Here is an 11,828-nt window from a genome sequence, read left to right as displayed (position 1 = left end):
ACCTTATCGGTATTTCGTACCAATTAAACTTGGAAGCTAGATAATCAAGGTTTATTAATTAAATTTCTTAGGCGCGACGATGCGCGGATCATGGGGAGTCTTGCTCGTGTACAAGCGCCTACAACCCGTTCAGCGCAGCGCAATGCTGTCACGGTAATTGTGGCATAGTGTTTGGTTATGGATGTATGTGCAAAAGCACGTAATGAGTAGGTCATTTTCTGGTAACATTTCCTGGAAATTAGATTTTCGGATTTCCAAATTTTAAAATTCATTTATTGCTAGCTATTGGTTGCATTAACTTCTTCTGATCTACATAATTGTTTCAGTTCAATTATCTATCGGCATATCCAATTGCTAATAAAATTTTAAACTAAATACATAAGCAAATTACAAAGAATTCACATTTTCCATAATTCCACTAGCTAATTACAGTTGATTTCTTCCTTTCTATGGCATGGACAACTAAACGTACTAAATTTACACTGTATGTTACTCATATCGACTATCACACTTGCGGCACAATGCGAATATTTGGGGATGTTCCGAAATTATGTAACTCAAACATCGCAGTTTTCTAAACCTTCTCACTCCGTTTACAATGTTTCATAAAGGCACGATGTTATTTGGCTTAAAACCCCACTCCCCCCTCTGTTGCTAAATAATTTATGAACGTCCCTTTTTTGTATTTATTTTTCATTTGCCAAAATAAATGTGCAACTGTTTGGAACTATGAGGATTGTGCAAACTTAACTGGACACCCTATGTATGTATTTACTTATAGTATAGTTAAGTATAGTTTATGATACATAAGCGCATTGCATACACCATAACACCTTATCATCCCCGCTTATCGTGCCTGATAAGTTACTTACTTCATAAAGAACTTGAACCACACATGACTTCACAGATCCACAGTGTAAATGATAGATACATACGTTCGTATACTGCGTATTATTTATACGCCCACTATATTTATCGTGTAAATTTCATAGTGAAATAAATCTTACATAAAAACATCACGAATTACATAAAACAATTGCACAATTTCGAATTTTTTTTATAATTGACATTATATTCTACTCTGTATAATGGACCGTGAGTCAAATTTTCACGACGAATCCCTCCTTAATATCGGTCAACTGTTGAAACCCTTAGAAAAAGTTGGAGACAGGAAATTTGTCATTATTTCCATCATTAGGCCTCCATTAAAGGATTCACGCCTCTTGCGAAACGTGCTATGCAAATTCCTCTCGGAGGAAGGATTTCCAAACGATATTTTGGACACGATTGATATTTCAAAAAATCTGGATTGTTCTGACGGAGCGTGGAAAATTAGTGTATCTGAACCCATCCGGATTCCTCGAGATGGCGGAGATATCTTTATAATTCTTCTCGGTCCAAATTATGGACTAGAATTCGATCCACCTTTTGATGTCATGTGTAACATTTTTGCAACTTGCATGTTACTCTCATCAATCTTTATTATCCAGACGGATTACTTAACAGACCTTCATCTCCAGTATTTCTCGGAGTATACAGAGGTTGTGAGACAATTGGCTCGAAAAAATGATAGTGGGTAAGATTAATTGTATAAGAATTGTTTTTTCTAGTATAGATAAATACACTCTTAAAAATAATGTTACCCTTTTGAAAAGTAAATAAATAACGCAATCTGATTTTGATGTTAAGTAAACTATGCTACATAAATTTAGAGTAACGTTAACTTGACGACGAGAAAAGATCTTCAGGATTTAGTATAGTTTACTTGATGTCGAATTTTGAGTGCATTTGATTTTCAAAAAGATAATATTTTTTTAAAACAAATTTTCATTTTTTCAGAAATGGGGTGACGTTGACGTTACCTAAAAAATTAATGTATTTCGTCCAAGATAGCAGTAAAACCGGCGATGTTAAAAACCCGGACGTTGAAAGCAAACTTTCAAATCAGGCTGGAAATTCAAAGTGTGAGTTGAATGTTAGCATGTCCACGACATTTTCTGGCGTTGCTGTATTCATTGACACACCGACCGCCATGCTGATCACTGGAAGGGACCAACTAGCAAAACTAAACTCTGCGCTGAAATATTTTCCGGAAGGATTTGACGACATGTGCTTTTCATTTGAAACCTTGACCGAGAATTTGGTCGATTCTGAAGTCTTAATTCGAAATGTTACCCGATTGTCCCCGCATTTATGCCGAGCCGCTCACCTTCACAGGATTCGGGCATCCCCTCCGCCTCTACTGTTTCACTCTATTCCGAAAATTATTGCCGTGAATGTTGGCATGCACGCGTATCAGGCAGAATTTAAAAAACGAATGGGTGACCGATGTCAGTTAGTCGACAGCAAAAAATTCTATTCTTGGCACAACGAGGGGGTCACGGTGGCGCTAAAATCGTAAGCCTATACTCAGATGCATATGTATCTGTTCACATTCATTTGTTTAAATAGTGGAGTATGAATAATTCATTCATTATTCAATTAACTCATTAATAATACGTGAATAATTTTTTTCTGAATTTTTTAATGAGTGAATATTGAATAAAGATTGATTCATTTCTTATTCATGAAGAATGAATTAATTATGTTATTCATTATGCATTTTTCACCCTGTGTTTAATACATGAGGTATTTTTAGAAATATGTCCAATAAGGCAAATTGAATATCAAATGAATAATAAACGAATACTTAAAAATACATATGTATTTTCAAATTTTGAATGAATGAATAACGAATGAATAATTTTTCCAACTTTTAAACTGAATGAATTTAGAATGAAGAGCTACATATTTTTTGAACAGGTACACTTCCATTCTGACCGTAAATGCTAAAGGGGAACAAGACTGCAACCCTTACTCCGATCTAGGGGGACGATTGCAGCGATTATACAGGAATTTCATGTCCTCCGTTCAGAAATTTCAAGGTCAAACGTTACAACTGAACGTGACATTGACCGATTATAAAAGGAAACTAAGAATGCTTGCAGACGAAGAGTATGAAACCAGGCTAAATTTACTGTCCAATGTGACACACGTTCAACTAAACGCGGCAAAAAAGGGTGTCAAGGGAGTGGTTGAGGGGCAAAAAGAGATTTCTTTATTATTGGAGAAGGTCGACGAGTCGAAACAGTCGTTAGGACAAAGTCAGATTTTGAGTAGGATTGAGACCGTTCAAGATGAATTAAGCCGTGTGGATGACAACTTTTATACAAATATTGTCGGGATGCTGGATAACATACCGATTACTAATGCTGTCTGGGCGGCGGGAGTTTTGGAGGTGAGAAATTTTTGATTGAAATCATGCAGTATAGATTTATAAAGAGTGTTAATTTAATTGGTCCCGTTTTTTCGTGTAATTTTATTTGAAAACTGGTACCTCAAAAACGGTGAAAGCTTCGGAAGTAAATTTTTGATCAGAGATAAATTGTTAACTAGTCTTTCCGCAATTTATACTAATCATATGTAGCCTTATATAACTCTTACCTTTTGACATTATCCTAATTTTGGCTAATTAAAAAAAACAATCGGGACGAATGAAATCAATAACCTTAATTAGTACTGATTTGTATTAACAGAAACTATGCCAGCATGATGAACCTCGCTATATGCGAGATACATTCGGAAAATTTAGAGGTATGAAAAGACGTTTTCCAACACACTTAAAAATAATGTTACCCTTTTGAAAAATAAATGCAGTCTGAATTCTAAATTGAGTAAACTATACTTAATCCAGAGTCAACTTTGCTCTTTATCAAGTTAACGTCATTTGGCTTAAATGTGCAGGTTACTGAATTTATGTAGAATTGAGAAAGTATTTCCCTCTTACAAGGATAACACTATTTTTAAGTGTGTGTTCAAGCAATATGGAAAATGAACAGTTTATGAAAGTTATGAGTTTATGAAATTGATGGATAACTTGAAATTAAAATTTCATTTTAATCCAGTCTGGAGCACTTCATACACAAAACGTCAAGCTGAAGAGATACAGTCAAGGCTTGCGCTAATTTTGAGACGCAGTGTATATTTTCGAAGATATCTTGACATGTTGAGTGCGCACCCAATGGTTGGCTTATCAACGAGTCAACAGATTATTGTGAGAGATAACGTCACAGCAAAAGAATATCACTCGGCCTGCCAAGCAATAATTGCTTTCTGGGTGGGAAAAGCTGGAGAAAACGCTCAGATAGGAAGTTTGCTCCGTGTTTTGGAACAAATCGGTTGGAATAGTGCAAAAGGTGAGGAAAAAACTCTAAAAAATTGGGTTACCCTTTTGATAATTATTTAGAGGCAATCCTATATTAAGTAAACCGTTGTTACCCTGGGTTTATGTACTATAGTTTTCTTAATATAGAATTGGAAGTACATTTGATCTTCAAAAGGGTAACGGCATTTTTAAGAGTGTACGTCCCCCCGATCAACATTTCCCAGATAAAAACTTAATTATTTCAATTTAGGAAAAATTCTAGGAACGGATTGGTCAGCGATTCTGACTAATGTGAATTAATTTCTTAAATTATTTCAAATTATTTACTCTTTTCGATTTAATGTTTAAATAAATTCTGCCTTTTGGACGAACATGTATTTTATTAAGATACAGCAGAAAGAAAAAAATTACGACGTGTGCAAAATTATTTCTACAGATATAAGTCTGCATCCAGGCTACTAAAAATTTGGGAAGCATGAAATGCTCGCCAAATTGCACTTTGATACCATCGTAGGGCCTCGACATCAGTATTTTTGCATACATGTGTAAGTTACATGTATGACTAATTTAGCAAATATGCACAATCGTCATTACCTCAAATGTGTGCAGATCGTATGTGCACACTTGATCAGTCGGACGAGTGACCTTCTACATATGTACATATGTTTTATGTACCGTAAATACAGTGCGCATTTAAGTTGTATCTCACTCAAAACCCATCATTGATTAGGCTAAATTATCAATTAAAAAGTTAATTTAAATTTTAATAACGATTACGAATCAAGATTAAAACCACTTGATCGAGCACAATTTACATCCAATCTACGTGATAAAGTTTTGCAGTATTTAATAACTCTGAATCTGTCCAGTTATTAAATTCGTCTTCTCCGTGCTAAAAAATGGAATTTGGACGACCTTTTTCCTCAATTTGTTCTCATTGCAATACACGTGCGAAATTCTACGCTCTTCAAGATTGCTTTCATGCCCTGTGCAAATTTTGCTGGATCGGGATAAAAGCGGATTTAGCGAAGTCACCGGGATTGGAGGTTAAGTGTCCGAAAGATGACACACGGTTGCCAATGGTTAAACTTGGTATCTTAACAGATGCTGATTTTCATACTTTCCCAGCAGTGAGACTGGCTAGAGGAAGGGACAATTCTGAATTAATGACAAAAAAGGTAGTTCTAAATTTTTGAAAATATGTATGTAGCATACTCTTAAAAATGAGGTTACACTCTAAATAAAAATGAATAAAATTTACTCAAGGTTGAGTAGAAATTTGAATGACAAATTTGTCCAAGGGTTTGCAAATTTTGTCCAAAGTTGTGTAAAATTTGCTCAACAACGTTGACTAAATTTTACCTTTTGGGTTTGTCATCCTCTTTTTTTACCCAACCTTGAGTAAATGTTACTCATTTTTATTTAGAGAGTACACTTTTGAAAAGTGCATACTTAAATGCACCCTGAATTTTATATTAAATCCAGAGTTAAGTTTTCTCCTAGCAAGTTAACGATACTCATGAATATTGTATAAATAGATACCTGGTTTAATTAATATAAAATTCAGAGTACATTTGCTTTTCAATAGGGTAAGCTTATTTTTAAGAGTGTAATCATAAATATATGTATTTTAACCGATAGACAGCCCCTCATCCTACAGAACCTAGGTTAAGTGTTGTCCTCGAGTGCACCATTTGTATGGATCCTGCCGCATCTCCGATCCACCAATGTGTCAATTGCCACATTGTGTGTGGATTTTGCGCCGAGAAAATGACCCAATGTGGACTTTGTAAAACAAATTTGCAAGTATCAGACTTAGCTGAGAGACAGTCACGACAAGTAAGTAAACAAAATAATGTGGAATCTTGTACCAAATTAATAATGCAAAAATTAATAATCCTAGTTTGATTTGAAATGGAAATGTTACAACTTTGAGTCCGGCTGCGTTGTCCCACTGGCTGCGACGGGGGCGAAGTACCACGTGGCAAAATGCTACTACAGGTGAATAAATGAGTGAATATGTTCAGACATAAAATTAGCACGTTGTGACGGTAAATTCAGTTAGAAATTTTCATTTTAATTCATGTGTACTTTATACAAAACTATCGATTAATACTTGTTTATCTGGTAGAGTCAGATGAATTCTTGGTAGTAACCCGGGTGAAAATCGTATGTCGAATTTGACATAATCCTACACAAGTGGCCGGAACAATGGTTTATGCAGAAAATGTATGAAGGATTCTGCATAAAACTTCTATCAGGTATATTCTGCAGAAAGGTTTAGCACAATAATGCATAATTCTGCATATTTTGTGGACATTGTTTCGGCATACATTTTTATGCATAAAATCCTGCCAATTTTCTGCATAAAACCCAGCCGAGTTTATGCATAAAATCCCTTAAATTTTTCACCCAGCAATCTTTTGCCAGATTAGTTGTAGTTTCTTTCCGATTTCGAGTAATCAATTTTTCATTTTTCTAGGGACGTAGTATGCGATATTACTCAGAAGCAAAGATGCGACAAGATTCGAGTCCCTTTCAAAACTTTCACCGAGCATTTACAAAGCATGCATAATGTTAAGGAAGGGACTGATGGGAAACATATAACTTACGACTTTGTCTTTGCAATTAGTGGAGATAATTTTGCAAGTAAGGAATACTCTTAAAAATGTTATGGAAGGAAATATGTGATACATAAATATATATTTATAAAATTAACTTTTTTTTACATAAGATTCTGGACATAACGAGATCCCCAGAATGTTAAATATGAACGGTCAGATATTCCTATTTCATTCTTCTTACGAGATGAAATCCGTACATTTTTGGGCAACCGTGCTGGGAAATGACAAAACCGCTGAGAAAAATGTGTTTTATTTGAATATAAAGAGTGACACAGGTAACCCAAGAAAGGTACGTGAGCTCATTAAATGTACGAAAAGTAATAGAAAATATATAGTGTGGCCGATGAGTTGTAGATAATGGATGGTAGTCACCATCTTGTACAAAATTGAAATTTTAAGCGTTTTTGGACTCCCAGATAAATTTTCGAGGAAATTTTTGACGAAAAAGTTTTAAAGAAATGCAAAATTTGTAACTTTTTGTTTTTATTTTTAGACCAAACCCTTAATAAGCTGTAAATATATCTATAAACTAGTCAGAAATGAATTCAGGAGAAACTGGCCTCAAATTATTAATTGATAATTTTTTCAAAGAATTTGTACACTTTACGCTAGAGTCCAAAACTGCTCAAAAATTTAACAGTCGGTGATTACAGATGATATTGCTCATCTTGAAGATGAGTTATATCATCAATAGAGTACAAATCATCGATAACGTTAGGAAAATGCGATCAATTTTCAAAGAGTGCAAATAACCCATGCTGCAAACAACAATTTAATACAATGAATCACTAGATGGAGCAATCTTACACGGTGCCAGTGTTACCGTATCACGGTCATTCGAGATTTTCAAGGGAGACCATGCAAGAAAAGTGTGTCACTATTACGTCCTCCGTTGTGACGCAATTTGGAGTGCGGAAAGCAACCGGTGACCTATTTATTCTAGTCGTTACTTTTGGCATAGTTTAATTAAAGACAATTGTTTAATTTTCCATATTTTTATAAAACTGATTTTGGTTTTATATGTACAATTTAAAAAATATTTGTAACTAGACTAAAATACAGTAGCTTGTAAATAAATAAGTGATATTTTTTAAACTTAATTGTCATAGATTACATCATTGTTTCCTTATTTTAGAAATATGCATTAACCTTTGCGGGGGATACATATGTTCGAAAAATTTGTACATACAGTTTCCTGCATATATTTATTGATCGACTAGTTTTTGGACGAATTTGTGCATGTACTTTCAACTTCACATTCCAACACGGATGTAGAATGAAATATTCAAAACTTATGAAAGGTTTGCAGTATTTACCAACTTAAGAAAAAAATAAGATGAACACGCTACGTTAAATAGAGAAGTTAAAACGTTATTTTTCCGATTTTTAGCATGTAAATCGCGGTAAATTCAAAGTGTACGGGAACAAAATCCTGGTGGGTGAAGGACGTACATTTGTATGCATGCTTTTGCTTGGAAATGTTCGAGTATTTACGCCCCCAGGGTCACACAGTGAATGCCTTTTTCCTCTACTCGGGGAATATGGCCATTGCTTTCATTTTTTATAACTGGTGGTTCACGAGTGTTGGATTTTTGTGGGGTTTGGAATAAGAAATGGTAGCAGACGACCCCCGTGAAAGCTCCGAGTATCGGGCCAAGCCAATAGATCCAGTGATTCTTCCAATTTCCGGTGATAAAGGATGGCCCAAAAGTTCTGGCGGGATTCATACTAGCGCCAGTGAAAGGTCCCTAAATCGTGTTAGAAATTATCTATATTTTAATAGCTCAAATTATGCTACACTCTTAAAATTAATGTTGCTCTTTTGAAAAGTAAAAACATTCTAAATTTAATATTAAGTGAAAGATAAGAAATACGGAGTGAGCAGACTTTACTCTTTATCGAGTCAACGTTACTCTAGTTTTAGGAAAGTTTACTTAAAACTGAATTCAGAATATGTACATTAATTGCTGAAAATGGAAATATTATTTCTAAAAGTGTAGAGAAATTTTATGCACTCACAAAGAACAGTATCAGCGCTGATACGCATAATCCAACCACTAAATTTGATGATACGGATTTCAAGGAAGTGCTCATATAGGTGCCTCCCGGTTGCTCGCTGGTACCGCGTGACGTATCATTTGCAGCAGAAACCACTAAAAGAAGAAGGAAAGTGGAGATGAATTCCATTCCAAGGGCTACAAACATATATTTCACAAAACAACGTCAATATCTGGAACTCATTTTATACCTAACTTGTGCACAATTAAAGATATGTAGTCTATTAATTCTGAGCAAGCCATAAAATACCAAACCTTGCATGGGTGATACGCCCTTCGCCAACTGGGTCACTCCCAACGACCAGGTAAACTTTTTGGGGGTGAAACCCACCAGAATCTGTGCCCCCAGAGTTGTCCCCATACATTGCGCCACAATGTAGAGGGCACACGTTAACAGAGGAATTTGTCCGGTTGATGCGAGCGCAAATGACACAGCGGGGTTCATGTGGCACTCCAAAGTCTAGATAAATACATAAATATTCAATAAAATCAGTTTATTTAGGCAATTTTCATACATATTTTGTCAAATTAAATCCTTTCTGAATTCCAGATTACGTAAACTACACTAAATTCAGGGTAAGATTAACCTAATCCAGAGTAAACTTTAATCAGGTTAACCTTTCCCTGAATTTAGTGTATTTTATCGAATCTGAAATTGAAAGTGCACTTATGCACATTTCAAAAGCCTAACATTACTTTCAGGAGTGTACATAAATATGCAAAATATTGACTTACAAAAGCCAGCGACGCTATCATCATCCCCCAACAAAGTGCGACCCCAGTGACATTGAATACTTTAGGATTACTAAAATTTGCCGAGAGCACGCTTCCACACCCGACCACGATCAGGAGGCAGGATCCAATCAGTTCTCTAACTACGCCTTGACAAAGCTCTCTCCAAGATACGCGAATATGCAAAACTTGACACCTCATTTTTCCCAAATAATGGACAGCCGGGTATAAATGCAGCATGCACTCGTAAAAATAATGTTACCTTTTTGAAACGTAGCTACATGTTATCTGAATTCTATATTACGTAAACTATACTAAATCCAGAGGAAACTTTATCCGTTATCAACTTAAGATTCTTCTGAATTTATCTTATTTTAAAATCTGGATTAAATGACGTACAAATCTATAAAGTCAGAGCCGATAATGGTAATAACGGGAATTACTGTTTAGTATTGTTGCAATAAACTACTACAATTCCGGTAAAGAGTTATTACCAATTAAATACTATTATGAAGTATGTATGAATATGGATATGTGACTATACCAAATTTTTAACAGTCTACCTAATACTGAATTAAGAGTTACTTACGTTTCAAAAGAGTAACATTATTTGAAAGAATGTGTATGTAAATGGTAACCTTTTGTCTAAACATGCGTCCTTAGACGAGTATTTTACATATGTACGGGAGCAGTGTAATCCGCTAGTGACACACAAATACTGAAGAGCCGATTCTTTGACTTTTCAGATAAAAGTGAGAAAATGAAATTTCTTGGTTTATACGTGTATTGCTTTCTCTGTCTAAAATTTAGCGGCATTGGATTATGCAACAGTAAGGAGGCAATGTACTCATTAAGTATGTTGTAATAGGTGCGATGACATTTCAATGTACAGAGAACGAAAGACAGGGAGAGAAACAGACGGAGAGAAAGAAGGGGAGAAAGAGAGTAAGGTAAGGGAACGTGCATATATTGCGTCTTCAAAAAAGTGTATGGCTGGTTTTGCGGTCTCATATGTTTTTATTAAGTAGCTTCAGCTACTTTATGTGAAGACTTTGTCTGTCTGTCTGTCTGTCTGTCTGTCTGTCTGTCTGTCTGTCCGTCTGTCTGTCAGCAGGATAACGGGAGAACGGATAAAGATAATCGAAATCGGTTTTCGCCATCATACATAATACCCCAGGGGGAGGATCCTATCAACTTTTGGGTGCAACCGGACCACACCCCCGGTCGCCAGGGGGTGTGGTCGGGGCAAAATGAGATTTTTAGTGCAATTGAATCTATGGATGAAATGGAGTGAAATTTTGAGTTCCCCCGTTGTGCCACACCCCCCGGGCGCCAGGGGGTGTGGTCGGGGCAAAATGAGATTTTTGAAAAAATTGAATGCATAGATGAAATACAGTAGAATAAAGTGCTCCCGAGTTGTGCCACACCCCCTCGTCACTGGGGGTGTGGTCGGGGCAAAATGAGATTTTTGAAAAAATTGAATGTATAGATGAAATACAGTAAAATCAAGTGTTCCCGCGATGTCGTGGGAGTGCTTGGAGTGAAGTAGTCTGAAGCTACTTCCGTATGCGCGTTTGCGACGGTTTATTCATGTTACGCTTAGCATAAGTGGGATTTGGAACGGGGTGAATGGGACCATGGTCAGCGTTTTTTGATGACATAATACATGTACAATCCTTAATGAAAGTATGTACTGCACGTCAACATGGTCATAGTATTGATTTATTTATTTACTTTTATACGTCAAGTGTCAATAGTATAATCAATTTAATATGTATTTACACGGTTAGAAATCTGGTATGGTCAATCATATATTGATTTCCCAGGGTGAAAGTTGCTACCGCTTGGTATTAGAATTATACCGGTCAGTAAGAACTTGCCACCGACATAGTAAAACTCTAATACCAAGTTTACTACCACACGGTACTTTTATCACCATGCACCACTTCGGTTGAGTCATATATGCATGAATAAAGCTCAGTGTTAATTTAGTAGTAGATTTCTAAGAGTGTATGAAAGCTGCCTTATTATTTTTACGAGACGAGGAGAAAATGCTATCCGGCTTACCATAAAAATCTTTTGTGGGGTTAAACAAATCCACCACAGAAGAACGATAACACGGTTAATCCACCTTTCCAAATTAAGTATTTATAATATTTAAGCCAGCAGCCTTAATCACCTATCTTGTAGGAGCGATTATCTGGAATCAAG

General features: G+C 35.7%; 3 protein-coding genes across 5 annotated transcripts; 2 read left to right on the top strand and 1 right to left on the bottom strand.

The window, feature by feature from the left end:
• Positions 1 to 915: 915 nt before the first annotated feature.
• LOC110855653 lies at positions 916 to 4,586 on the top strand. The gene is made up of 6 exons (XM_022104065.2): positions 916 to 1,576; positions 1,840 to 2,397; positions 2,803 to 3,277; positions 3,576 to 3,633; positions 3,945 to 4,235; positions 4,455 to 4,586. Exons 1-6 carry the CDS (start codon positions 1,089 to 1,091, stop codon positions 4,502 to 4,504), a joined length of 1,920 nt encoding a protein of 639 aa, XP_021959757.1. The 5' UTR covers positions 916 to 1,088; the 3' UTR covers positions 4,505 to 4,586.
• Positions 4,587 to 4,819: 233 nt separating this feature from the next.
• Positions 4,820 to 7,812, top strand: LOC110855757 (E3 ubiquitin-protein ligase sina-like). Of its 2 annotated transcripts, XR_004836132.1 has the most exons (7): positions 4,820 to 5,382; positions 5,846 to 6,043; positions 6,108 to 6,205; positions 6,336 to 6,465; positions 6,687 to 6,853; positions 6,939 to 7,117; positions 7,621 to 7,754. XR_004836132.1 is itself a non-coding variant. In XM_035856560.1 (6 exons), exons 1-6 carry the CDS (start codon positions 5,104 to 5,106, stop codon positions 7,792 to 7,794), a joined length of 1,095 nt encoding a protein of 364 aa, XP_035712453.1. In that variant the 5' UTR covers positions 4,820 to 5,103; the 3' UTR covers positions 7,795 to 7,812. The 2 variants fall into 2 exon arrangements, 1 of the variants encoding a protein (XP_035712453.1); XM_035856560.1 differs by lacking the exon at positions 6,336 to 6,465 and having other exon boundaries at positions 7,621 to 7,812.
• A 205-nt stretch (positions 7,813 to 8,017) lies between these two features.
• LOC110855599 (aquaporin AQPAn.G) lies at positions 8,018 to 10,300 on the bottom strand. 2 transcript variants are annotated; one of them, XM_022104008.2, is made up of 4 exons: positions 9,621 to 10,300; positions 9,141 to 9,345; positions 8,848 to 9,023; positions 8,018 to 8,576 (listed from the first exon to the last, which is right to left on the bottom strand). In XM_022104008.2, the coding sequence occupies exons 1-4, from the start codon at positions 9,855 to 9,857 to the stop codon at positions 8,319 to 8,321; spliced, it is 876 nt and encodes a 291-aa protein (XP_021959700.2). In that variant the 5' UTR covers positions 9,858 to 10,300; the 3' UTR covers positions 8,018 to 8,318. The 2 variants fall into 2 exon arrangements, with proteins under 2 accessions (XP_021959700.2, XP_035712454.1); XM_035856561.1 differs by having other exon boundaries at positions 8,848 to 8,981.
• Between the last annotated feature and the right edge of the window lie 1,528 nt (positions 10,301 to 11,828).

This window comes from Folsomia candida, unplaced genomic scaffold (genome assembly GCF_002217175.1).
Source record: "Folsomia candida strain VU population unplaced genomic scaffold, ASM221717v1 Fcan01_Sc013, whole genome shotgun sequence".
Taxonomy (NCBI): domain Eukaryota; kingdom Metazoa; phylum Arthropoda; class Collembola; order Entomobryomorpha; family Isotomidae; genus Folsomia; species Folsomia candida.
This window is presented reverse-complemented; position numbering and strand designations above follow the sequence as displayed.

Bases quoted from the DNA above. Each gene is read 5' to 3' on its own strand.
- LOC110855653 (XM_022104065.2), top strand. From the start codon at position 1,089: ATGGACCGTGAGTCAAATTTTCACGACGAATCCCTCCTTAATATCGGT. The intron at 1,577-1,839 runs GTAAGATTAATT...TCATTTTTTCAG, and splicing joins GCTCGAAAAAATGATAGTGG to AAATGGGGTGACGTTGACGT. The intron at 4,236-4,454 runs GTGAGGAAAAAA...ATTTCAATTTAG, and splicing joins CGGTTGGAATAGTGCAAAAG to GAAAAATTCTAGGAACGGAT.
- LOC110855757 (XM_035856560.1), top strand. From the start codon at position 5,104: ATGGAATTTGGACGACCTTTTTCCTCAATTTGTTCTCATTGCAATACA. The intron at 5,383-5,845 runs GTAGTTCTAAAT...TTTAACCGATAG, and splicing joins CTGAATTAATGACAAAAAAG to ACAGCCCCTCATCCTACAGA. The intron at 6,206-6,686 runs GTGAATAAATGA...TCATTTTTCTAG, and splicing joins GTGGCAAAATGCTACTACAG to GGACGTAGTATGCGATATTA.
- LOC110855599 (XM_022104008.2), bottom strand. From the start codon at position 9,857: ATGCTGCATTTATACCCGGCTGTCCATTATTTGGGAAAAATGAGGTGT. The intron at 9,346-9,620 runs GTAAGTCAATAT...GTATTTATCTAG, and splicing joins TGATAGCGTCGCTGGCTTTT to ACTTTGGAGTGCCACATGAA. The intron at 9,024-9,140 runs GTTTGGTATTTT...ATATGTTTGTAG, and splicing joins GGGCGTATCACCCATGCAAG to CCCTTGGAATGGAATTCATC.